Source organism: Martes martes (genome assembly GCF_963455335.1).
Source record: "Martes martes genome assembly, chromosome: 8".
NCBI classification, from domain to species: domain Eukaryota; kingdom Metazoa; phylum Chordata; class Mammalia; order Carnivora; family Mustelidae; genus Martes; species Martes martes.
Window position 1 is genome coordinate 105,422,823 of NC_137895.1, and position 27,972 is coordinate 105,450,794.

The 27,972-nt window shown below is 35.4% G+C and overlaps 1 protein-coding gene across 5 annotated transcripts in view; it reads left to right on the forward strand.

The window, feature by feature from the left end:
• Positions 1-27,972, forward strand: part of WNK1 (WNK lysine deficient protein kinase 1) — a 150,593-nt gene that overhangs the window by 86,079 nt on the left and 36,542 nt on the right. For 4 of the 5 annotated variants that reach the window (XM_080810679.1, XM_080810680.1, XM_080810682.1 and 1 more), the window contains exons 5-8: positions 16,500-16,588; positions 18,815-19,034; positions 19,812-20,145; positions 21,016-21,203. In XM_080810679.1, coding sequence (XP_080666805.1) covers positions 16,500-16,588; positions 18,815-19,034; positions 19,812-20,145; positions 21,016-21,203 — 831 coding nt within the window. Of the gene's footprint in view, positions 1-16,499; positions 16,589-18,814; positions 19,035-19,811; positions 20,146-21,015; positions 21,204-21,629; positions 21,663-23,856; positions 24,106-25,931; positions 27,162-27,972 lie in introns of all 5 variants that reach the window. The other variant, XM_080810681.1, reaches the window with a different exon arrangement.

A 27,972-nucleotide genomic window follows, 5' to 3' on the forward strand; every position in this document is an offset into this window, starting at 1 on the left:
CTTAATCTACAGCTGTTGCCCCCTACTTTCTTTTTCTCAGGTTGGGCGAGGGCAAGAGAAATGTAGTAAGTGTAGTTTGTTTAGCCTTCAGATAATTCTGATGAGTATCCTAATCACTATTCTACTTTGCCCTTAGAAAGTTCATCTGCTTTGCTTCTTAGATATCTGAGTTCTATATCTATATCCCAAGTTCAATATTCCCCAGTTTTCCCCCAATGCCTAATAATTTACATTATTCCTTTTTTCTTTGGGGAGTAGGATGGGATAGTCACTGGAATGAATACCCCTTTATTTTATCTATAAATAAATCCTCCCCGTATTTTATTTAGAATTCTTGAAACCTCAAGAAATATATTTGATTCCTTGTTTTTCTATTCACCAGATCCTATTTATCAGGTTCTTGGTTCAGAATAACTCTTAGGTATAGTCCTTCTTCATTCCCATTGTCAGAACTCTGATTTCCCATCTTACTTAATTCACACCTTACACTGCCATCCTGAAGTGCTTAACATTATGAACTTGTTTTTCGGCTTCACTTGAACTAGTTGAATTTCCTTGCTATTTCTTTTTGGTATAAGAAGCTTTCATGATACCAGTTTGCTTATGAAAGCATGTACAAATTCTTACTATAATCTTCGCTCTTCCTCATCTTTGTCTAAACACCTTTTTTAGTCAAGCCATTCTTCTTTATTTTTTTATTTTTTATTTTTAAGATTTTATTTATTTATTTGACAGACAGAGATCACAAGTAGGCAGAGAGGCAGGCGGGGGGTGGGGGAAGCAGGCTTCCCCGCTGAGCAGAGAGCCCCAATGTGGGGCTCGATCCCAGGATCCTGGGATCATGGCCAGAGCCGAAGACAGAGGCTTTAACCCACTGAGCCACCTAGGCACACTGCCAGTCCTCTTTATTATCTTGCACATCTGCCACATCCTTTCCATTTTTCTTCTCCATTTGTACATGCTATTTACTTCATATGCATGCTCTTTTGCTCTCCAGTCAGTTTTTGTACTGGATTTAACAGACTTCCCCCACAAAATTTTATCTGATGGGCTTCACTACATAATGATTTTCACCTTTTCCAAGTTTCTCAACTGATCTGAATCATAGTGTTTTATTTGTAATTGATTATTTTACTTATTTTAATTTTAATTACTTATTTTACTTAGGAGTTCAAAAATTGAATTAATATAAAGCATTTAAAATGGTGCTTAGTATACAATAAGCACTATATATAGGTGCTTGCTGTTTATTTTTACTGCTTTATATTCTTCTTTAAGATTTGTAACCTTATCTCTACAAAGTATTTCTGTTTAATTCTGTCTTTACCTTTAGCACTATCCCAAATATAAAATAAGTCTCACATGCAAACAGTGCTACATACCAAGTCCAGAGCCTGACATCAGATAATTAAAGATGAATAACACATATATTCCCTGTCTTCAGAAAACTAGCTCTAATATAGAAGATAAATGTGTAAGCAAACATTTCTAGTTATAGTATGATGATAAAAGCTTATTAACTGTATGTCTTTTCTCCTTTGGAAAAATGACTATTCAGATCCTTTACTTGGTTTTTCATTGGGTTATTTGTCTTTTTATTACTGAGCTGTATGAGTTCTTTGTATATTCTGGATAAAAATCCTTTATGAGATAGATGATTTCCAATTATTTACTCCCATTCTGTCAGTTGAATTTTTTTTTAAGATTTATTTATTTATTTGAGAGAGAGAGAGAGCCAAGGGGAAGGGCAGAGAGAATCAGAGAATCTCAAATACACTCCATGCTGAGTGCAGAGCCCGACAATGGGGCTCAGTCTCTTGACCCTGAGATCATGACCTGAGCAGAAATCAAGAGTCAGACACTTACCTGATTAAGCCACCCCAGACACCCCAGTTGTAATTTCTTAATAGTGTCATTATATTACTAGTGCCCTTTAGGACACAAAAGTTTTTCATTTTGATGAGGCCAAGTTTAATGTATGTTATCTTTTGTTTTTCTCGTGCTTTTGGTGTCATATCTAAGAATTCATTTCCAAACCTCAAGTCATGAACATTTACCCCTGTGTGTTTTCTTCTAGGAGTTTTATAGTTTTAGTTCTTATAATTAGATCTTTGTTTCATTTTGAGATAATTTTTGTATGTGGTGTGAGGTAAGGGTTTTAACTTGATTCTTTTGCTTGTGACAACTATCCAGCTGTCCCACTACCCTTTGTTGAAAAAACTATTATTTCTCCATTGAATGATTTCACCCTTGCTGAAAAGCAGTTGACCATTGGCACATGAATTTACTCCTGGACCCTCAATTCTGTTCCATGGATCTGTATGTCTTGCTTTGTAGTAAGTTTTGAATTCGTTAAGTGTGAGTCCTTCTATTTATTCTTCAGGTTTCAGCTCTTCTTGGTCCTTTGCAACTCTATATAAATTTTAGAATCAGCTTGTCGATTTTTGTAGTTCAGCTGGGATCCTGGTAAATATGGTATTGAATCTGTAGATGAGTTTGGACACATGACAACCATCCTGAGTCTTCTAGTTCATGAACATGGGATGTTTTTCCACTTACTTAGATCTTTTGTAATTTCTTTCAGTGGTGTTTTGTAGTTTTCAGAGTATAAGTCTTCTACTTTTTTTATTACGTTTATTCCTGAATAATGTATTTTGGGGGGGGATTCTATTATAAATGGAATTGAGTTTTCTATTTCAATTTTTGATTGTTCATTATAAATACTATTAATTTTTGCATACTGATTTTGAAACTAACAAACTTACTTGAATTTATAATAGTTTTTTAGTAGATTCCTTAGGATTTTCTATATACAAGATAATTGAATCTACAAATACAGTTCTTAAAAAAACATAAGGCTTAGCAAGTATGGGTATATGCTTTACTTGTGAGAAAGAATTAAAAAAAAAAGGCTGACTCTTAGTTTAATGAACAGAATTTAGGGATAAAGTTGAAAAAACAAAAGACTGGATAGTAGGTTTCTGGTAATTTTCTAATGTGAAAAAAGAGACCTATCTCTTGATATGTCATATTCCCCTCCCATGGTAATTACACAATCTGTGTAAGAGAAGATAAACACCTAGTTCTCAGCTTTTTCAGTGAAATAACCAATAAGAGTTTATTTTTAAAAATTAACTATAGGGGGGCGCCTGGGTGGCTCAGTGGGTTAAGCCTCTGCCTTCAGCTCAGGTCATGATCTCAGGGTCCTGGGATCAAACCCCGCATCGGGCTCTTTGCTCAGCGGGGAGCCTGCTTCCCCCTCTCTCTCTGCCTACTTGTGATCTCTCTGTCAAATAAATATATAAAATCTTTTTTAAAAAATTAACTATAGGAATAATAAGTAATTTTATAAGTGAATTACATGTATTTATTTATTTATTACGTTTCCTAAGGGTAATTTGCCCTTTTTTTTAAAGTTGCCTGGGATTTTATTTCCTTTCATTAACTCTCCTGATTTTGCTAGAAATTACAGACTAGTTGACAAAATACTACACTAAAACAAATTTGAACCACCTACTTTTTTAAAATTTTTTAAATTTTGACCCACTTGTTTTGATAGGTCCTGTCAAATCCTTTTTTGAATTCAAATATGTGAATTTAGTCATCTATTCTATCATATTACATTAAGATACCTTAGCACATCCACACATATTAATTTTCTTTATCTAACTTTCAAGGAAGAGTTGAGATTTGAGGTATAGGGAGACACAGGAAACTATACACCTGAAGTATAAATTGGTTCACCAAGTATTTGAGCATAGGGAGCTGTTATAACAAAGGGCCACAAACTGGATGATTTAAACCGGCCGAAATTTATTGCCCCACAATTCTGAGGTCAGAGGTCCAAAATCAAGGTTATAGCAAGGTCATGCTCTCTGACATGTGGAGGGAAGTACTTTTTTTGTTGCCTCTTACCTTCTGATGGTTAGCTAGCAATCCTTAGCATTTCTTGGCTTGCATCTGCAGCACTTCAGTGTCTGTCTCACATGGTGGTCCTTCCTCATCTGTCTATGTCTTCTCTTCTTAGAAGAACACCAGTCAGAGTGTATTAAGGGCCCACCCCACTCTGGGGTTGTACCTATAATCGCAATGATCTGTTTTCAAATAAGGTCAGATTCTGAGATACTGAGGGTTGGAATTTTAACATATCTTTTGGGAGAGCAAGAATTCAACCCATAATAGTTCATGGGTTCATCCAACAAATTTTTTTTTAAAAGATTTTATTTATTTATTTGAGAGAGAGAGACACAAAGCGAGAGAGGGAACACAAGCAGGGGGCATGGGAAAGGGAGAAGCAGGCTTCCTACTAAGCATGGAGCCCGACGACGTGGGGCTCAATCCCAGGACCCTGGGATCATGACCTGAGCTGAAGGCAGACACTTTACGACTGAGCCACCCAGGCGCTCCCAACAAATATTTAAGTCTCCTCTGTTCCAATTATTTTTCTAGATACTCGGTATTGAATATTCTTAAGTAAAACCCAAATCCTTGTCTCTAAAGAACTTGTTAGGGGAAGGAGAAAAGACAAGCCAGATAGTTACCATATGGTACATAAACAGTTATTCTAGGGATAGCTACTTAATGGAAGCATAAAAGAATTGTGCCTAATTGAGTTTGAACAGGTTGGGAAATGATCTTAAGTAGGGAGAGACTAATAGTGTTGCATGTGAGAAATCTATAATTTGTGTGTCTATAGAGTTTGGAAGTGGGAAAAGAAAGAAACAAAGGATAAGAGAAGAAAGGAAAGCTTAGACTATACTCGAGCATTGGGAGAATGATTGCAGTACTTTAAGACTGGGCTAGGTGTCATAAGACACCTTTATAAATTAGAATTCAGTTAAGCTAAGTTCTTTTTCACTTGCCATTTATGAAAATAAATAATACAGAATAAATACCCATTGTAAATATTTATCCTCTTAAGAAGATAAGATGGATCTTGATCATTAATTTTGATTATAAGATTAAATATATAACTTTAAATTTTAAGGCTATAAAATTATAAATTTGCATATGGAATGATTTGTGTATTTTATTTACTAACTTAAAGCCTATTACTTTTATTCATTCTGTTATACCCTAAACCAGGGATTAGTGAACTATGAACCATGGGCCAGATCTAGCTAGCTATTTTTGTACAACCCGTGACTTAGGAACGGTTTCTACATTTTAAGTGATGGCGGGGAAAAATCAAAAGAAGAAAAGCAGGTCATGTCATGTGGGCATTTTAGTGTCCATAAATAAAGTAATAAAGCACAGCCACACTGATTTGTTTCTGTATTATCTTTGTCTGTTTTCACACATTACAATGACAGAGTAACTGGAACAGACTGTGTGGTTCCAAAAGTTTAAAATATGTACATTTTGGGCTCCTAACAGAAAAAATTGTTGACTGCTATTCTAAACACATGTCACCAGACCTTTTTGGAAAAATTCTCCACTGAAGAGTTCTGTAAATAATTACTAATCTGTAAAAGTAATATTCCTGTAATAGAATGCTTTTTACCTCTGTGCTTATAGTAGATTGGAGAATCTCAGTGCAAGCAAGTAGCTACTTAAATTATTAGCTCTGAAAATTTGTGGGCATTCTTTTCTCTCTCTCAAAAGTAGGAACTATCACTTTAATTCTGTGATGAAAACATAACAGGTTTTTAACATATAAGCATTTTTTCAGGGGCCATACTTATTACTGGTATTGGTCTTAGAAATAACATCTTAGGGGCGCCTGGGTGGCTCAGTGGGTTAAAGCCTCTGCCTTCAGCTCGGGTCATGATCCCAGAGTCCTGGGATCGAGCCCTGCATCGGGCTTTCTGCTTGATGCTGAGTGTAGCTCCCAGGGGATGGAGCTTGGCATTGCCATTCTTGCTGCTCAGGGTATGTACTGTGTCTTTACTGGCTCACTGCAAAATAAGCCCTGAATTCTGTTTTCACTTTTTGCCCTCTTTTATAAAAGCAAAAGTTCTCTTTGGTTTTCATTTGGTTAGTGAAAACAGGTACCAGTGTAGGTCTTTTCATAAAAGCAAAGTGGCATAATACAAACTTTCAAAAAGCAAGGATACCTATTCCTTCAGATTTCTTGAGTGAAGGGACTTATATGCTAATTAAAAGAGGGAAGAGCTCAGCAATTGTTTTCTTTAACCTAGAGGAGACTAAATAAAAAGGAAGAAAAATCAAAATTGATGATAAAGAACTTGATAAGATTATACAACATTGCAAAGGCCTGTAGAGGTTTGAGATTCTATCCATTAAAATCTTTTGAGGAGATTAAGATAGCAGCTACCAGACTTGAATGATTTAGCTGGGTGGCTGTCAGACTCTTTATCAGGACCCTTTTATACTCATAAAAATTACTGAAGACCCCAAAGAGCTTTCATTTGTGTTATATCTATTTTACCATATTAGAAATTAACACCAAGTTTTCTAATGTATTGATTAATAATATAAAAAGCCCAATATATGTTGACATCAATAACATTTTTTCAAAATATGATTTTTTCCAAAACTAATTTTAAAGATTTAGTGAAAAGAACAGCATTTTTACATTTTTGCAATTGTCTTTAATGTCTGGTCAGAAAGTAGACAGTTGGGTTCTTGAATCTGATTCTGTATGAAATCAATTACAATATTTTTTATTTGGTTGAAATGTATAAAGAAAATCTGGCCTAATGCAGATATGTCATTGGAAAAGAGACACCTTGTAGATCCTCTGATAGTGTTTTGAATACTATACACTGAGAGTCTCTAATTAGATCTTTGCTATGCAAAGTGTAGTTCCCAGACGAGCAGATTTGGTATCCTAGGGCACTTGTTGAAAATGTAAAATTTCAACCCCATCCCAGACAAATCAGATCAAAACCTGTCATTTTACAATATCCAATGATGATTCATGTGTACATTGACGTTTGAGAAGTGTGAGTGGAAACAGTAATCACCTCCGATCCTTTCTAATTATGTGTACCATAGACTAAATAATATAATACCAAAACGATAACTGAAAATTACTATTCTGTCATTCACTAAGCCTTTTTACTAGCATATTATAAGTAACCGGACTGATTTAGAAATTTTACCCTATTTAATTGCATTTTTTTCTGACTTATTTAGGAATTGCTTTTCTTTTCTTTTTTTTTTTTAGGAATTGCTTTTTTAAAAGCAAAATAATAAGTCAAGCTGTAGAAAAGATGGAATAAAAAGCTTGAGGAGTTCTTTAAATCAGTTGGAACTGTGTTAGACTCCTTAGTTTCTAGGGACTTCTGCATGACTCAGTTGGTTAAGCATGTGACTCTTGATTTTGGCTCAAGTCATGATTTCAGGGTCATCAGATTGAGCCCTAGCATGGAGCCCACTTAAGATTCTCTCTTTCCCTCTTCCTGTCCCCATCCCCCACTCTAGAACGCACCCATGCTCGCTCTTTATTTTCCTCTCAGCTCTGAAAATTTAGTTCTGTATTATCTATAGTCCCTTATTCTGGTCCTATCAGTCATTATATTTCTTATCTGGGAAATGACTTGATTTCACCAATCTCCATCCACATCTTCTGGCTTCCAGTGAAGAATTAAAAATGGCTGTGTCCTTTTTTAGTTTTCTAAAGTTTTTCTCATGTTTTGGGTGCTAAGATAAACATGGGGGATTGAAGTAAATCCCTAGCTTATACAATGATTTATGTTATTATATAAACAGTTAGTGATGACTGTTGTGATGAAATACATCTTGAGTCTGCCTTGGATATAAATTTTTTTTTTTTAAAGTAAATGTCAGCATCCTTGCCTAACTATTACACATTTATAAAGGAAGTGTGCTTGGTTATCTATTGAGAGATCATAGGGCTCCCTAATGCAAATTCCCCCCACCCTGTCATTCCCTTACCACCACCACCACCAGACAGTGTCCTTATCGCTCCATATTTCTGGTTTCCATCCCAGATCTACTATGTATACCCTATTAGTAATCAGTAAACATTGAAGTTGTAATTACACTAAAGCAGATGGATTTTATAGACGTAAAGAAGTAGGGTATTTGATATCCTTTAGAGGGTCAAAGACAATATTCCTGAAAAAGTAAGTTGAGAACTTTATTGACACCCCTGTCACAGAGGTGGTGAGACAAATTTTATATGAAGTAATATCAGTAGCTTCAGCGCCCTGGCACTTTTTATCAGAAATATTATAGGATTCTTGGAAGAAAGTCATGCCAGTATCATTCTTCTATGTTCCCATCATATTCTACCTCTGTTTTATTAATACAATAATTATTACTTGATATTAACTGTTGTCCCCCCATTAGAATTGAGTCCTTCAAGGACAGGTTTCTTTTTTCCTCTGTAGATCAGTCCACTACTACATGTCAGACCCTGCAGTGGTGCACTGTCATACAAATATGTATGATAGCAATGTAAATATTAATAAATATACATCCTTTTGTACCAGACCTTGCATAAAACACTTTGCAACTCTTCCAACAACCTGGAGTGGGAAGTGAATAATTGCTACTCTTACCAAGAAGGCTAGCCCAAGATTACATATCTAGAAGATAACAGAGCATTCTGTTATTTCTGTTACCTGATCCCTGATCCTGTGCCCATATCAAAATACTATATGAATCTATATGCTGTGCTCATATCAAAATACTATACTGAATCCATGTCAATTACAGTGTCAGTCTGTGACCTAAAGTTATTTAAACTTGTCTATGTAAGTGCTGATTTGGAGGGGGTAAATGTACACTGTGGCTTAACAATTATGTTCTATAGTGCACTGATAATAAATTGTTACGTGTCATTATCTGTACATGCAATTTTTTCAGATCTGTACCTGAAATGTTACTTGCTCAGAGAGGCTTTCCCTGCCCACCCTCTCTAAAATATTTTTCAGTGCATACACACTTTATTTCTGTTCCTTTTATTATTTTCTTTATGGCTTTTTTTAAAAAGAATTTATTTATTTATTTGACAGACAGAGATCACAAGTAGGCAGAGAGGCAGGCAGAGAGAGAGAGGAGGAAGCAGGCTCCCTGCTGAGCAGAGAGCCCGATGCAGGACTCAATCCCAGGACCCCGAGATCATGACCTGAGCTGAAGGCAGAGGCTTAACCCACTGAGCCACCCAGGCACCCCTTCTTTATGGCTTTTATCACAGCCTTACAGTATTCATCTAAAACCCCAATTAGAATACAAATTCTCTGGGTTGGGGGTTTTATTTATCTTGTTCTTTGCTCTATTCCTAGTGTTTAAGACTGACAAGTCATAGGTGCTCAGATTTTGTGAAATGAATACAGAATTGTAGAGAGTGAGAGCCAATTTTACGTTGCCTATGGAGGTCTCTGGAGTTGTGTCTCCTTAAGTTTAAATTCCAGCCATGTCATTTCCTAGCTGTGATACCTTGAGCAAGTTACTTAACTTCTCTGAACCTAAGGGGTTTATGAGGATTAAATGAGAAATGTATGTAGAACATAGCCTGACATATAGTTAATCATTCCGTACTTAGTAGGTATTGCTGTTGTTAGCATTAACATCATTATGACATGCTTAGTAGTGTAATAAGTTGTCTCTTGTTCCATTCTTTATCCAGTGACATTCAGTAATTTGCAGTTATTAAAATGTGTTTAATGAACTTAAAATAAGTCAAGTTTTAGAGCAGAATGAATGAGCTAATGTTTATTTTTAATCTTGCTTCTTGCCAGTAACCTTGGAAAGTGCTTTACATATACTATCTTATTTTTATCCTGGTAAGTAGATAATATCTTCATTTCACAGATAATAGAATCAGAAATTAAGCGTTTTGTCCCAAGGACATGAAGGAGAAATAGTAGTAATAATAATAGCAGTAGTGGTGCTGATGGTAGTATCAGAAATCAGGCATCTCTAACATGACATTAATGCAAACCTTAAAATTTTTTCTTGGCCTGTTTTTGCTTTTTAAATTTTTTTTTAGACCTCAATGGGAAAAAAATCTGAGTACATGAAAAAAGTAGGGTACATGGGCAGCATAAGGCTGTTATTACAGGTTTGAGCCCAATAGAGAGGGCTCATGATCCCTGTTTAAAGGAGAAAAACTTCAGTTATCTTGAAAATCTGCCGTTGGTAATGAGAAATCCGAGTAAGAGTAGTAATGTCCTTAGCACAATTTTTGTCTGCTATTAAAAGAATAGAAACTACAGTAAGCAATGGCATCAATTTTTTATATGAAGGATAGTGCACTTGAGGTTGGAGCCATACACAAGCTTTCATGTATCCAGAGAGTAATGAGCCTTGGGGAATCATGAGGTAAACTAATTTCCTTTGATTGAACTAGCTAGATTTGGTATAGAGTTTGAAGAGGTTTGTTTTCCAATGGGATCATAAGGTATGTTCAAATTCCTGTAAACTAATGGTTCATACCAATAAGAATCTGGCTGAATCCAGCCTCATAACAACCAAGTTAGAAATAATGGGGATTTTTAATTACTTTGTTTGTGTAATTTGACTTTGTCACTGATTCTATTAGCCATTGGATTGCAAGGTTTGAACATTCTGTCTGGGAAAAACAGAATTAAAGCAGTTAGGGTGAAATTCCTCTTAGTTTTTAATATAACAGATTACAGTTCACTCCATTTTTTTTTTTTTATAGAAACAAGTGAGGCTGATTCCTGATTAGATAGTGTTTGCAAAATTGAGGGAAACTTTGTATTTTTTCTTTAGCAGCTGGAATTTTTTATGCGATCCCAGAGTTCTAAATCCACTGGAATTAGCTGAAAATGGTTCCTTTATAAATTTTATTCCTGTTATCATCGAATAAATTTGAATTCTGCATGTTAAAAAAAAAACTTTGTGCATCATGGGCTCTAAGGAGCATTTTGCATGATTTTCAGAGGCATTTCATTATTCTGTGATTTGATTAATTTTAAAGGTTCTTAATCCATCTGTTAATCTTAAACCAAACAGTTCTGATCATCATTGTTAATGTTTTAGGTGCTAAAGAACAGTTGTAAAATCCTTCTTTCAGAATTTTTCAAAAAGCTGGGGTTTTTTGTACTCACTGAATGTTGGTCTATAATTCATAAGGCATTAGACTATAGAATAAAAACCAGTGGGATATAGAGAGATGGTTTCTATATTTAAGTACATTATAGCAATAATGGGTTTCCTGGTATTTTATAAATAACTAACATGCCAAAAGATTCATATATAGATGCTTTGTAGTTGCTGCCTTCTCATTATATATGATTTGTGGTATACCTTCAAAGAAGTGTAGAACTCAGTTGGCTAAAAAAGGGAGGAGTAGGAAGAGTATTCTTGTCAGTGAAAATGTGCACTAAGTACTTGGTGAACAAGTAACCAGTTTGACTGGACTTATTTTGGGGAGATAAGAGTAGAGAAGAAGGTGGAAGTTGGATTGTGAGGGTTTTTCACACCAGATTAAGGAAATTAAGAAGGACTGTAACGTGGACTCAAGTAACATTGAACTAGGCATGGTCTCTAGTATTTGCTTTACCATTGATGAGGCCCTTACCCACAGAAACAGACTGTATTATTCTAGGTTCTGAAGATAATACAGTGTATCTGGCAGGTATCTAATAATGACTAGAGTAGGCTAGATGTGATACTCCACAGATGCCAGTTGAATTAATTAGTTAATTCTAGCTTTAACATGGCATTAATCTCTCTGGGCCGAAAATTGTCTCATTTGAACAAGTAGGAACTCTCACTCTTAGTCTTCCTAGGTCTGTGATTCCCATGGCCATCTTTAGATATGGAAAACTTTTAACCAGTTTTGAGTAGTGTGGTGTGAGTTAAATGATGTCAGGTGACTGGAAATAGCTAAATGTTAGTTGATTAAATGAAGCCAGATGACTGAGCTGGCCACAAAATAAAATACAAATAGGAGATGGAGAGAATGGAAAGAGTGAAGCCCATCTTAAATTAGTTAAGTTTAAAGAGGTGACTGGACTTTGGTGGTCACAATTGTTAAAAGAAGCAATGACTTTGAGAGGTAACAAAGAAATGAGTAAAAATCGAATTTTGCCTAGCCAGAGATCTTTGACTATTGGAGGGACAGTTAGGAATGCTAGTAGCAGAAGTGTTTACCAGTTGCTTTTTTATCTTTGTTTAAAGAGCTCATAGAGAAAAATAGTACTTAAATATTTTGGGAGAAGAAGCATCTAAAAATGACTTTTCTATTCTGAATCATGAAAATAGGGGTGGTACCATTGAAAGAAATGAGGAAATGTAGAGAAAAACACTGACTTTAAGAGGAATTAGAGCTGAGATGTATTAACTGTTGTCCATATGTGGATGGTATTTTTATTGTATATGTTGAAAATTCTTATTTTGAATATAGAAAAGACTGGTCTTTATAGATCTAGATATTTGTGCCTGTATTATTATACCTTCGTCCAAAAAAAGTGATCTCACCGTGGTTTTATGTGTTGCCCAGCAGTTTTAAAAGCCAAGCAACAAATCACCTGTTTTCTAGCTCTTTCATTTTCATTTAGCTAGGTCCTAAGCAGGCTTACTCAAACATTTAAGTTAAAAGTAATGCTGGACCACATTTATTTTATTTCTGACCAATACCTGAGATTTTAGACTACCTACTTAGTAAAGATGAATTGTGTTGAACCAGAGATCAATGGCAACTACTCTGAGGTGGCTTGTTAGAATTAATAGTCATTAGAAAAAAAAAAGTTATTTCTAGCCTTTAGAGTAGAAGTCTTCCTACCAAATAGCTTCTAAGCCCTTATCTTATGTTACTGTTATTGAATAATTAAAGCCTTAATACCCACTGTCTTGATGGGGATTCCAGCTTACCACATTACAAGGGATAGACTTTATTCTGTTACCCATACTGACAGTGCACTTAAAGGTACTTTTTCTGTCATCTTTGTTAATGCCGTGAAGAAAAACCTTTCCTTAATTACTAAAGTAGTAGTTATTTGGGTCCATGAGATCTTCCTGGTAAATGCAAATATCTTTAGTTATAAATGCACAGTGAAGCTTTCAATAGAAGGGAGGGGAGAAGAGTAAATTCTTACCAATTTTATTTACTAATTCACAGCTTTTTTTTTTTTTAATGTACCATGAGAGAGTAGTAAGGCTTTAATATCACCTCTTTTTAAAGTAGGTAAACATTTAAATGAGGTAATTTAGGTAAACTATTACCCACAGTTTTCAGCTGAGTTTAAGGGAATATGGCCCAGGTTGCACACACAGACTTGGTATATGAGTAGACCTGAGAACCCAACTCTGGTATTGTGATTTCCTTGAACAGTGTTCTTTTGGCTACATATTCAGAGTTTATATTTTGGTTGTTGAGCCATTTTCTTTTAAAAGCATAGTTCGAACATGATTAGGGGTGAGGGAGTGTTTCGATAAATAGATTTCTAGTGTGGGTTTTGATGTCAAGGAGGCAGAACCTGTGAACGTAGTGGGTGGAGCTTTGACCAAGTAAAAATCTCATTTTGCTTGTCCTGGGATCCATTGCTTTTGGAGGAAAAGCAGGAGCAGGAGCAGAACAGTTTCCCTGCTGTTCAGCATGTAGGTTTGTTTAAAGGGCCAATCTAGAACTATTGGCTGAGCAGAGTTAAACTCATGTCTGAGAGTTGGAGAAGCATGGCTAGTGTTAAACTAGAAGCTATGCTTCAGTCTGATTTTGATGTCTGCCTTGCTTATGCTGTAGGCTAATTTACTGTTAATTTCCATCTTATCAGTTCCCTCCCTTTTCCTCTAACTATAACAAGTCTATTTTGCCTTTTGTGATGGATTTTACAAAGAAAGACTTTTGCTCAGTGTTTGTCATCGTAAATTCTCATTGCTGCTGCTGCCCTCAAAAGGATTGTGTAAATGAGGTGGGTAAGAATTTCGAATATGTACAAAAGGTATATTGTAGTAGCCATTTGGTAATATATGTAGCAATATTAAACTGTTTACTTTAGAATGTTTTTTAAAATACTTGAATTTTTGTGGTTAACTTTCACTACATTTTGTATGAGGAGGAAGGAGGCTTTTCTCAATTCTATATGGTTAGGAAAATTTTTACTTTTGTGAAAATACAAATAAATGTTATTCTGACACATTTGAAACCTGAACTTTTAAGAAGCAAGTGCAGGGGCGCCTGGGTGGCTCAGTCATTAAACTTCTGCCTTCGACTCCAGTCCTGATCCTGGAGTCTGGGATTGAGCCCTGCATCAGGTTCCCTGCTCAGCAGGAAGCCTGCTTCTCCCTCTCCCACTTCCTCTGCTTGTTTTCCCTTTCACTGTGTCTCTGCCTCTGCCTGCCTTTCTCTCTCTCTCTCTCTCTCTCTCTGTTAAATAAATAAATAAAATCTTTATTTTAAAAAAAAAAACAAGTGCTGACCGTTTTAAGAGCTAGAATATTGAACCAGAAAATACTGTATTATGACTTACTTTTATTTTTCAGCAGATTAGTTGGCAAACCATAAGTATAAGAATTAAAAGAAAAACTAAGTGTATAAGACGCATGTATGTCTTCTTTATTTTTCTTAGTTCAAATCAACATTTTATAAACAATTATATCAGCTCTTAATGTGACTTTGGACAGAGCCACAATTGTTTTCTTTTTTTTTAAATACTCTAAAATTGCACAGAAGTGGCCTTTGTTTTAAGAGAATACATAATTTCGTATAAACTCAGAAGTAAGTTGATATACATTAGATACTCAAGAAGTACTTTTGTTTAGTGCAGAGAAACATGCTACTCCCATGTCAAAAAAACATAACATAGCATAATATGCCTTTAAATATGCATCTTTAAAGTTTGATTTTACACAGTTTTACATGTTTGTTGTAGAACATTAAAAACAAATATAACACAAAATCTCCAGTGTTTTTTACTACCAGAGGACTTTTACACTATGTCATCCATTTTTTTCTTAAAACAGTTCATATTTTCTAAAGCCTTAGTCTGAAATACCATACCAGTTTGCTCAATTAAAGCAGTTTTTAGCCTTCGACAACATTATTTTCTTGTTCTCACTAGAATTATTGTATGACGACAAAGACCAGTTGGGAAAGCTTAGCTGGATTTGGAAAAATAAGAAGATTGAGGAAAATTGTGACCTTTTAGTCAGTACTTAGAAACTAACCTTTTAGGGACGCCTGGGTGGCTCAGTCAGTTAAGCATCTGCCTTCGGCTCAGATCATGATCCCAGGGTCCCACATTGGGCTCCCTGCTCAGTGGGGAGCCTGCTTCTCCCTTTGTCCCTCTTCTGACTTGTGTGCAAGCGCTCTCTCTCTCTCTCTCTCTTTGACAAATAAATAAATAAAATCTTTTTTAAAAAAGAAAGAAACTAACCTTTTAAATGCATGGATTAAACTTTAGGGCCAGCCCTACTGACAGTTTCTTGGTGTAGAAGGTTAGCCCTAGAGATAGAGGTAGAATCTTCCAAATCAGGGGTTTTGAATAATGCAATTAAAAAATTGATGAGAATTATCCCATCACAACTCCAGTATTTAAAGACTTTTTAGTGCTAACCATTTGATGCATTTCATTTCAGTCTATGAGAGGTTATATGCCTTTCTATGATTTACCAAATTATTATCACTAATTATGTTTTAATCTGTCTTAACACTGAGACTATAGATGATTAAACTTTATATACTATATTCTAACTTTTCTAGTCCCTCTCCCTTATTTCCCATTCCTTGTGTTTTATGTGTTTAGAGACTTACAGTGCTACTTGGGCAGTATATTAGTGCAGCTGCATCAATCCATGTGGTTACTTAGGGTGGGTAGAGAAAATGAGACATTTTTCTCCATGTCACCTTTCAAGAGTATTTTGTTACATCTTACGTATATTTTCCACACATTGATGAAATTTTTATTTGCAAAAAATTTACGTTATGAAGATTCTAAAATACTACTAGAATACTGTGTAGTATTACATATTATAGTGGTATTGAGTTTTCTTCTGAAATTAATTAGAAATCATCTTTTATTTGAGTCTATCACTTTTCATTTTTTGTTTCATATGTACAAGACAATTTGTTCTTTTATCATGCCAAACCAATCCAAATCCTTAACTCCTATACTTGTTGAGTTTGTTGGAGTACTGTGGTAATAGAATACCTGCCAAACGAAGCATGTGAATTCATGCCCATTCATGGATTCACTATTCAAAGTAGTTAAATACTGTGTTGATTAATGTGTTAAGGAACAAGGCTGCAAAAAAAATCTAACCTTTTAGAACATTTGGGCCTTCTCTTTAGCCAGTAACTTCCTTTACCTGAAACACAGCGGAAGATAGTGACAACAGCCTCAGTTTTTCCATACTTATATGTGGAGCCCATGGAAGTAAGTGACCGCACTATCTGACTGTTCCTTGTTTTCTTGTGGGAGCTAAATTGCCACTACCCAACTCTGTCCCTGCAGTGGACCAGCTCCTGCAGGCAAATCAGAAAAAAACCAGGATGATGAAAAGACGATCTAATAGAACCTTAAGAGGCAATTCAGAATCAAAGTTCAAAGAATCTGCCTTTATTGATCTGTTTCTGTTGCTATTTTCATGTTTCTCAGGGGGTGAAGCCAGCCAGTTTTGACAAAGTAGCAATTCCTGAAGTGAAGGAAATTATTGAAGGATGCATACGGCAAAACAAAGATGAAAGGTAAGTTGCCACTTTGGACTTAGATATTGCTTAAAAACCTAAAATGTAATGATATCCTCTGAATACAATATTCAATCTAAAGTGTATTTAATACTTTACTTGTGATTAATTTCTCTATTTATGTCATGTAAATATCTTTAAAAGTAGAGTTCTGGGGTGCAGCCTGGCTAGTTCAGTCACTAGGACATGCTACTCTTGATCTCAGGGTGGTGAATTCAAGCCCCACGCTGGGTGTAGAATTTACTTAAAAAATAAAATAGGGGCACCTGGGTGGCTCAGTTGTTAAGCGTCTGCCTTCGGCTCAGGTGCTGATCCCAGGGTTCTGGGATCCAGTCCTGCACAGGGCTCCCTGCTCAGCAGGAGACCTGCTTCTACCTCTCCCACTGCCTCTGCTTGTGTTCCCTCTCTCGCTGTGTCTCTCTCTGTCAAATAAATAAATAAAATCTTTAAAAATAAAATAAAATAGGGGCGCCTGGGTGGCTCAGTGGGTTAAGCCTCTGCCTTCAGCTTGGGTCATAATCTCAGGGTCCTGGGATCGAGCCCCACATTGGGCTCTCTGCTCAGCAAGGGAGCCTGCTTCCTGCCCCCCTCCCCCACCGCCCTGCCTGCCTCTCTGCCTACTTGTGATCTCTGTCTGTCAAATAAATAAATCTTTTTTAAAAAAGTAATAAAAATTTTTTAAAAACTTAAAAAAAAAAAGAAGAGTTCTGTCCATTTAAGATAGTATTGAGATTTGATAGAGTGAAATGTAAAAGTGTGATATGGTAGAGTTTAAGTGAACCAGAACCACCTTGAACATAGCTGTTATATTCAGTGAGACCTACTTATAAAACATAAACTACTTATAAAGCATTAGCATGATTTATAAAACTCAGTAGGGTTCAATCTCTTTCTAACCAGATCTATTGCTTAGTTCTTTACCCCTTGAATTCTAAAAGTGAAATAAAATCTTGGCTTTTTAAAATCAGCTCAACTACACATCTTGATTTGCTGTCATTATGCCAGAATTGAAGAGCAAAACATCAGCATTCCTTTCAGTAAAAAGAGACACCTTTGCCCAAAGCTTAGGAGGAGATTTGGGTTAGTCATTTGTACTAACAGGACTTTTCTCAGAGGAGTGGCAAGTATCTGATCTGTCATATAGCTGATTCATCACCCGCTAGGCATGGCAAAGATCTAGTGTCTGTTTTTAAAAAATAATCTACCCTTACCATCCCCACTCACCTTCCAAAAAAGAAAAAGTAGACCAGCAAGTATAAATATAAATTGTAAATTGAGCATAATCTACCTCCTGAACAATGTGAGTGATAAGGTGTATCAACCAAATTAAAGAATTCAGTATCTTCACTTCTCCAGTCTCATACTCTTTTCATAACTTTGTTATTTGGAAGAGCTTAACATCATGATCTTTAAGGCTGTTTAGTAAAAATTTAGTTTGGGTTTCTAATTTTATACACAATGTTTGGAAAGGAGAGTCCTTCATCTCTCTTAAGACCTTTTTTTTACTATAAACAAAGGAATGTTTGTTTCCAGTCTTAGAACATACTACCCTGTTTCTTTTCTGGATGGTACAGTTTACTAGATTACTGGTATTTTGAAACCATTTATCTAAAGATTATTCTGCAGTCAGACTTCTTGCCTGTTACACAAATTGTTGAACAAGGAATTAAAAGAGAATTTATTGTGGTAAATAAAGTTGTAGAAGATAAAGAACTAGAAATCAGAAAACTTACTTTCAAATTTTGATTCAACCATTTGAGGCTTATAACTATGAGCAAGATTTTCACCTCTCTAAGCCTCTGTTTCCTAATAATCAGAAAATAATATCTCATTGGATGTTAGTCAAGGATCAGATAGGATCATAAAAAAGAGAAATATTTGTTAACTATAAATTCTACATAAATTATGTGGTATTTTGAAGCTATGACATTCTGTATATTACTTGCCATTGTTAGTACATTGTTAACTAATATGAGATTAGATCACTTAGATTAAAAAGTATTGCTCTCAGCTCTTACTTATAAGTGATGTTGTATAACTTGAGAGTAAAACTATAATCACTATTCACATGGAACAATATAGAAATGAGTTATAAAATTTCCTTTGTTTTTTATTTTTTACAGCCTTTCTTTATTATTCCAAGAATAATTAGCCACACTTAAAAATTATGTTTTCAATCTAATGTCATTTTGTTTTGTTTTTGTTTCATTTCTCTCTCTTTGGAAGATACTCTATCAAAGACCTTTTGAACCATGCCTTCTTCCAGGAGGAAACAGGGGTACGGGTAGAATTAGCAGAAGAAGATGATGGAGAAAAGATAGCCATTAAATTATGGCTACGTATTGAAGATATTAAGAAATTAAAGGGAAAATACAAAGACAATGAAGCTATTGAGTTTTCCTTTGACTTGGAAAGAGATGTGCCAGAAGATGTTGCTCAAGAAATGGTAAATTAACATGGATGGAACTAGAGGGCATTATGCTAAGCAAAATAAGTCATTCAGAGAAGGCCAGATATCACAAAGATTTCACTCTTACGTGGAATTTAAGAAACAAAACTGATGAACAAATGGGAAGGGAAGGAAAAATAAGATGGAAACGGGGAGAGAAACTATGAGAGACTCTTAACTATAGAAAACAAACAGGCTTGCCTAAAATAGTTAATATGCAGAACTACTCATAGAATATCTCTACTAGAATTTATAATAACTATTCAATAGAAGTTGCCTCTGAGAAGGGGTCAGGTATGAAACATATTTATTGCAATTATTAATTTTTTATACTTTGAGAGATTTGTGTGTGTGTGTTTAACTTTCATGTATTGATCACAGTTGTTTTATCTGGTTAAGTTGTTGCTTAGGGAAAAGAAGTAAAAACAACCCGGGTTAATATTAATAGTTACATGTGAGCAGGAAATAGAGTGACTAGAATAAAAGGAGCATATTGGCTTTATTTATTGTTTATTATTTTAAGAAGTGAGAGTATACCTACCTTGAGTTTCTACAGAAATAACGACACCCACCCTGTGAGTATCTACAAAAATGGATGAGAAATGCATAATGCAGACAAGTAATTTCACAGTTTGGTTAAGACCAGTTGTTGTGGAGGTCTTTCTCTTCCCCCTTATTCCTACTTCTTTCCCCAGTAGTGCCTTTTTTGTTTTATATTTAGCTTGTTTTCTTTTGATATCATACTGCTTCCTAATGCCCTCTTTTATCCTTTAGGTAGAGTCTGGGTATGTCTGTGAAGGTGATCACAAGACCATGGCAAAAGCCATCAAAGATAGAGTGTCATTAATTAAGAGAAAACGAGAACAGCGGCAGTTGGTGCGGGAGGAGCAAGAGAAAAGAAAGCAGGAAGAGAACAGTCTCAAACAGCAGGTAGAACAACAATCAAGTACTTCCCAGGCAGGAGTCAAGCAGATCCCGTCTGCCAGCACTGGCATGCCTCCTGCTTCCACCACTTCAGCTTCAGTTTCTACACAAGTGGAACCTGAAGAACCTGAGGCAGATCAGCATCAACAACTACAGTACCAACAAACTAGTATATCTGTATTATGTAAGTATTTTGGGAAGTGCACACAAGTATACTCAGGATACTCATAATTGACTTCATCGTGTTCGTTTTGCACTGGCCTCTTGGTTTGAATCATGAATCCACCATATAAAAAGAAATTTGAAATGATCACTGTCTACGTTTTATTTCTATTCTAACATCCATCGCTAATAGACTAGAAGGACAGGACAGTAAGGAAATGTGCTTAGGATATAAAATAATTTTACAGGTTCCAACATCTTGGAAGTTCCAATTTGCAGATTTTTACTTTTCACAATTCCTTAAAATAAAATGTAATTCTGAAACTAGTATTACAGTGTATGTTAACTAACTGGGATTTAAATACAAATTTTTTTTAAAAACTTAAAATCTACAAAAATAAAATGAAAGGTAACTAATAATGAAAAATGAACAAGTTTATCTTAGCTATTTGTGATTGAACCCATTAGTCTGGTTCAGCTTTTCTTAGCAATGCTGAATAACATATAGACTAGAAACTGACAATGTGGTTAGTTTTCTATTGAACTACCTGCTTAATACAAAGAACACACTGGTCTCCAAAGTTAAGAGTTATGGCTTATAGCATTCCATTTTATTTCCCTCATTCTTCAGGTAATAAGATTCTGTAATAGCCATGAAGTTTTTTTTTTGTTTTTTTTTTAAGACATTACAGCTTTTTTTCCATAGGGATCCTTCATGTTTTTAAACATAGAAATCTACTTAGTTAAAAACTAGTATTCATTTTTTATTTAGGTTAGGTCTTTGCAAAGAAAAAACTAATTAATCCTAAAGTCATGGGTTTGTGATGGGAAAATATAAATCTCCATTTTGTGATTTGTCTTTCTGTTTTTTGACAATGTATTTCTCCTTTAGCTGACGGGACGGTTGACAGTGGTCAAGGATCTTCTGTCTTCACAGAATCTCGAGTGAGCAGCCAACAGACAGTTTCATATGGGTCCCAGCATGAACAGGCACATTCTACTGGCACACTCCCAGGGCATACAGCTTCTGTTGTCCAAGCACAATCTCAGCCCCATGGGGTCTATCCACCCTCAAGTGTGGTAAGTAACTGCATAAAAGAGTGTAAGCCTATAACCAGAGCCAGTAGGTAATGTGTTAAATTCACATTCTTTCTACTATCCAAGTAATAGCAGGAGTCTGAAGTAGAAAGTATAAATGGTATATTTCTGAAGGAAATAAGTTTATTATAGAGTACAGTTAGAATAGTTCTGGCAGGCTAAGACATAGACATTACTATGTGAGAGTTAGCTGAAATTCATATGTGAAGAAAGTATAAGATTTAGAGTAATCTGCATTTGATTAAAGATAATGCTCTCTTTAGCACTTTAGAGTTGAAACTGTTCAAAGCAACATAAGTTGGACATATAGATGATTTGGGGGTGGGCATGAGGAGAGTTTTCAAAAGGTTACTTACTAAAAGAATTACTGAGCATTTTTTGTAAGATTTCTTACTGTATAAAACACAGGTAAGACATTCAAACCATTATAGAATGCTGCATGTGAGTAAAGTGAAGAAATCCTTTATTTGTATGACCATTTAATTTAGTGCTTGTGTTTAGTTAACCATCAGTTGCTATGCGTGTTCCTGCCTTAAAGTCTGTGTCGGACACAAATTCCTTCCCCAGTATACGTTCATTTGCTTTTTCTCTTTAGTTGGTATTGTTTTATTACAGATTTATTTTCAGAATCAATTTATGGAGATTATTTCTTGAAATGCTGTATGCATTTATATATACATTAACCCCACCCCCCCACACACACACATAGACCCATGTTTTACATTAGTCACTTTTGCTTTTCATATAGAAAATGTTAAAATAGATCATCAGGTAATACCCCATTTCTTTTGTTGACACTCCATGAAGTCTTCAGAGGTAAATAAAGTACATCATCAGCCTCACAAAAGAATTGGAGAATAACTGGTCACTGTATAGCACTTATTTAGTGACATCTTTAGGCAGATAGATTTCTTTTTCTGTTTCTCAAAAAGCTTTTAAATCTGAATGTATGGAATTTCTGCTGTTTAATGAAAATCTTTCTTAAGAAAATAAAATTTCTGCTTGCTCTGTTCTTTTATCCTACAGCTTGAAATAAAAGATGTTTGTTTGTTTCAGAGTCCATTCATCAGTCCTGCATTGTCTAGGTCTCAAGATGAATGGCCACAGTAACACAAACTATTAATACACTGTTTTAACAGTCTACTTTTCTGACCTTTAAAATAATTAGGTAGGGTAGAAGAACTTATAAAGACTATATAGATGTATTTCTTTGTTCTGACGTATAATTTGTCAGCATTTCATGTCCATTTCTACTATTATTCTAATTGATTTTCTGTGGATCATAATAACTAGATTTTTTAAAAACTATTTTTAATCTCTTGGCTTCCCTCATCACATGGTAATGAACATTAGTTGTTTCAATTTTAGAAAAGGGAATAGAATGATCATTTATGAAGATTTTAAATATTTGAGCCACAAACATAGCTGTATTTATTGATGCTCTAAAAGACTGTTAATGACAGCCTTGCCTTTTAATGACAATATTATGTGGAGGTAGCCTATGAAAAGTTACCAAATATTGAGAATTTTTTTAATCTTATGATTCCTTATGATTTCTTATTCCAGAAAGAATTTATTGTGGCTTACAATAATATATCAATGTGGAATTTAAAAAAAAATTAGAGTAAAAAAGAAACGAGGGTGGAGAAAAATAGAACCAGGAATGAACTAAGTATGATAAGTATAATGATACTTTCATACTTCCTACTGGTAGGTCACAAATTTGGCTCAGTGGATTCTATGCAGCCAATTTTGGAAAAGAAAATATGATTAGTGATATAGTTCACAGTACCTAAAAGAAAGAGATGAGTTTACTTAGGACAACCTTAACAATATTAGATGTACTGCTTTGTAGCTATATTAAAATTTTATGTTATAAAAATTTTATGTTAAGGCACCTCAGACTTTGTAAACTTAATTTGAATTTCTGATATGCTGGAAAATTGTTCAATTTACTCTTTAGAGATTCAAATATAAGATGTTTTTCCATTGACTACTTTAGTAAAACTACAGAATGTGTATCTATTGTGAATTAATTCTAGAAAGCTAATGCTTTTCCTACCAGAAAATGACTTTCTACCCTTTACAGATAAAGATAGGAAGTGGAATAAATAAAATACTGAGCCAGCAACTTTTCTTAGGCTTATGCCTTCTAAAATAGAAACGAAAAACCTTTTCTGAGGTTTCCAGAGTTCCTACAAAGTAGTCCAGTCTTAAAATCTTCTACACCTTACAATGTGCATTAAACTAATAATTCACTCTTGTTTAATTTTAATAAGTTTGCAGAAAACTGCAATCCAGTGTTCATTGTTTTCCCCGTTTATACTACCTTAGTTGCCCATTCTTATTCATACATTCATAATAATTGATGTTATTGCAGAATATTTAGGAAGAGAATTGATCATTATCATGGTTGTTGATAACCTGTTATCTGACCAACAGTATAGAGAGAATAGTTGTGATCTGCCAGTTGTGCTTTGTGGAATTATACCTCTCCTCAAAAAACTTGGATTTGTGGGATTGAGGGAGGTTGGAACACTTCTTTATGTCAGCTGTGCCCTATTTTCATTGTACATTTGGTTATTTTGTTTTCAAAGTACTCTGTTTTTCATGTGTGTGTTTGTTTTCTGTTTAGCCTCGTCGTGGCCGTAGCATGTCGGTTTGTGTTCCCCATCTTTCTGCTGTTCCCTCTCTGTCCCGCATCTCTCCCAGTGCTCCTTCCACCCCACCACCAGTGCTGTCTGCACCTCTTTCTCCTTCCCTCCTTCGGATTGCCCCTGAGGAAACTTTTGCCGAAAAGCTTTCTAAAGCATTGGAGAGTGTCCTGCCTATGCACTCTGCCTCTCAGCGCAAGCACCGACGCTCCAGCCTGCCTTCCCTCTTTGTCAGTACTGTATGTAACCATAAACTTCCTGACAAATGAAAATTTATTGCCAATGAATACATCCAGGCATCAAGAATTTTAATAAAAAATAAATAAATAAAAGGACTACACTTAGTAATATATTATGCTTTCAGAATAACTGTTCTTCCCATAGAAAACTTTTTTGTTACAGGGCTTTAAAGGGGGTCAGTGGGGAAGCAAGGAGGTAATGAGAGAGAATGCGAATAATGCCCTGGGCACATAGGAGTATGTACACAATAAAATTTAGCTTTTATTATATTCCCCAACTGACCTGTACAAGTCTTTGCATTTTCATACCTTAGTAAAGAATACATATTACTTCATTTTAAGTTCGTTGGCTTAATCAAAAGCAGATTTTCTCTTTATCAGAAATAACCCAAATACATTTTCTCTTCACTTTAGTCTAAAGAGACATTCATGAAGCTGTATGAGTCCCTTTTTTCCCCATAGTGAAGAGTAATTAAAGAATGAAAGTTGGTTTTTAATTTGTTAGCTGTTTAAAATGGTGTGTTGGCAAACTAAAAGGCCACATGTTCCCTTGTGGAAATTTTTTTTTTAAAGAAGGTGGGATCTTGACTGTAATGAGTACATTAGCTAATACATGTAGTACATAAGATTTTCTTTGGCCCCATTTATATCTGTAAAAGATCTGTCTTTTAAAGTTTTGTTAAGCACTGTGGGACCTTGCTGCTGCTTTTCCAGATAGAGAATATAGTTAATTTTTTGATTTGGCAATACCAAAATCTTCAGATTTTTACTCAGGAGAATGATTAACTATATAGTATTTTATGACTTTGGGACTCTCCTTGAATAAAGAGGAAAATGTCACATTTTGGCTTAAAATGGAGGCCCTCTTTTAGCTGTTGTGAAGAAGTAACAGTTAAGCTATTTTACTAATTTGATAGGGACCATTCCTACAAAAGAATGAAACCAATCTACTCTTTTTAAAAAGAGTCCATGAAAGTACACTGTTTGCATTTGGCAAGGTAGGATTTTAAATTTAGAGTCTTTTGTGTGTAGAACTGCCTCTGTATAAAAAAGTGCTGTTAAGTCCATGTTATTTATATTATCCTTTTCACTTGATTTGAACACCAAATTACTCAACCGTTAACTAGGATCAGAAAAGTGGACATGCAGTGATTTGGCATCTGTAACATTTTTCATGTAGTGAAATTAACTGCATCTAGTCTGGGATAGATGGGAAAAGTACATTACTGTCAGTAGTCAGTAGTCAGTAGTCAGTGTTTTTTGCTGTCCACCAAAAATACCTCTTTTGATTTCTAGTTAGAAGGCATATGATTAATTGATAAGAAAATGACACTGGAGCCTCTAACACAGCACTGGATAATAAGATCACAGAGTATAGAAAAACTTTGTATTGCAGCTTAAATTTAAGTATCTTACCTTTTTAAAATATTGGGCTTATATTGTCTTACTGTCTTCCCTTAACTCTTAGTATTTTAACTCTTTTTCCACTGATGTAATTTACATTACGTGTTAAGAGTAAGAATATTTATTGGTGGTAAAAACAATAAACACTTAGTTCTTCCATTTCCTTTGAGAGAGGATGTTGCGGAAAAGCAGCTGTTATCTGATGCAAGGAGTCCCACAGAACAACTTTATTGACCCTGGATGTATTTAATGGATTTTTACTATGCACATAATTTCCAAAAGCATTGTTATTTATTAATTATAAATTTGGTGTAACCATTTCATAGGGTTACACAGAGCTACCCAGTTTTGCATGTCTACTGTAATTTCACATATGAATGTATGAATTACTTGTCTTATTCATGTTGATACAGCCTCAGTCCATGGCGCATCCGTGTGGGGGGACCCCAACATACCCAGAATCACAGATATTTTTCCCAACTATTCATGAACGTCCAGTTTCTTTTTCACCACCTCCCACCTGTCCACCGAAGGTGGCCATTGCCCAGCGGCGTAAGAGCACCTCCTTCTTGGAAGCCCAAACTCGCCACTTCCAACCCCTGCTGAGGACTGTTGGCCAAAATCTTCTTCCACCTGGTGGCAGCCCAACTAACTGGACACCAGAGGCCGTAGTTATGTTGGGCACTACAGCCAGTAGAGTAACTGGAGAGCCATGTGAGATACAGGTCCATCCTATGTTTGAATCAACTCAAGTTCACAGTGACTATAGACCTGGACTAGTACTTCCAGAAGAAGCTCACTATTTTATTCCTCAGGAAGCAGTATATCTAGCTTACCAGGCCCAGGTGACAGAACAGTATGAGGGTATTCCATACAACTCACCAGTACTGTCAAGTCCTATGAAACAGATACCTGAACAGAAGCCAGTACAAGGGGGCCCTACCTCAAGTTCTGTCTTTGAATTTCCATCTGGACAGGCATTCCTGGTAGGACACCTTCAGAATTTAAGATTAGATTCTGGATTGAGTCCAGGATCTCCCCTCTCTAGTATTTCTGCACCTATCAGTACAGATGCTACACGTTTGAAATTTCACCCTGTCTTTGTTCCTCATTCTGCACCCGCTGTATTAACTCATAACAATGAGAGCAGAAGCAATTGTGTATTTGAGTTTCATGTTCATACTCCAAGCTCCTCTTCAGGAGAAGGAGGAGGAGTTTTACCTCAGCGTGCTTACCGAACTCGACAGGTTGCAGTGGACTTGAATCAGGAAGAACCACCTCCTCAATCAGTTGGATTACATGGTCGCCTACAGCCCGTGACTGAAGAACAGCGTAATTACCATGCCCCAGAATTGACCGTTTCTGTGGTAGAGCCTATGGGACAGAACTGGCCAATAGGAAGCCCAGAATATTCCAGTGATTCCTCACAAATTACTTCTTCAGACCCCAGTGATTTTCAGTCACCTCCCCCTACAGGGGGAGCAGCTGCACCTTTTGGCTCTGACGTCTCGTTACCCTTTATCCGTCTGCCTCAGACAGTGTTCCAAGAATCCCCACTTTTCTTCTGTTTCCCCCAAGGAACCACATCTCAGCAGGTTTTATCTGCCTCATTTTCTTCAGGAGGATCTGCACTCCATCCACAGGTTATAGGAAAACTTCCACAATTCTTTTAAACTACCCTACTGTGCATCATTACATTTAAGTTTTCTGTCCGTCCTTTCCATTTATAAGGATTATTTTTAATTTTATTAGTAGAGTTTCTCCTTTTGGGGGGTTTATAAACTACTTGTATATAAGAACAAACAGAGAGAAGCTGCCTCATTTACCTATAATATGCGCAAACCCTTGAGAAAGAGAACACGAAGAATAGAATTTTAGTCACTTGTTAAAATCTATTTGTACATAGAATAATTTCAACTTGTAGTGAAAATGTAAATGGCTGTAATGTAAAATTAACTCAGTATTGATTATTTATAAATGCTAATGTGAAGTTTTTTTCTCCCTGGAGACAAACATGACTGGTTTTTTAAGAAAAAGAAAGGATAACCTTGTTTTCTGTAAAACAAAAAAAAAAAAAAAATGGGAAATAGGGAAATTTCTTTTTAAGAGTATTAAGAATAGACAAGATTTTCATTAGTGTGGAATAGACAAAATTTTCATTAGTTAAAAAACAGAAAGGAAACATCTTAAGAATTTAGTAACAAGTGAAAATGCCTTTTAAAATGGCATCATGTGAACAAGTCACTGTATATTACATGTCCAAATAAAATGTTAATCCATAAAATTGACTGATTCTAATTTTTAGCAACAAAGTTACAATCTAATGTGGGTGGTGGGTTTTTGTTTTTACAAATTTCTAATATATGTTGCAAGCTAAGAAACAGGTATTTCAGGCCTTGATTCTTTCCTCAACAAGTTAATTTGTTATATATATATATGGGCGTATGTACTCTC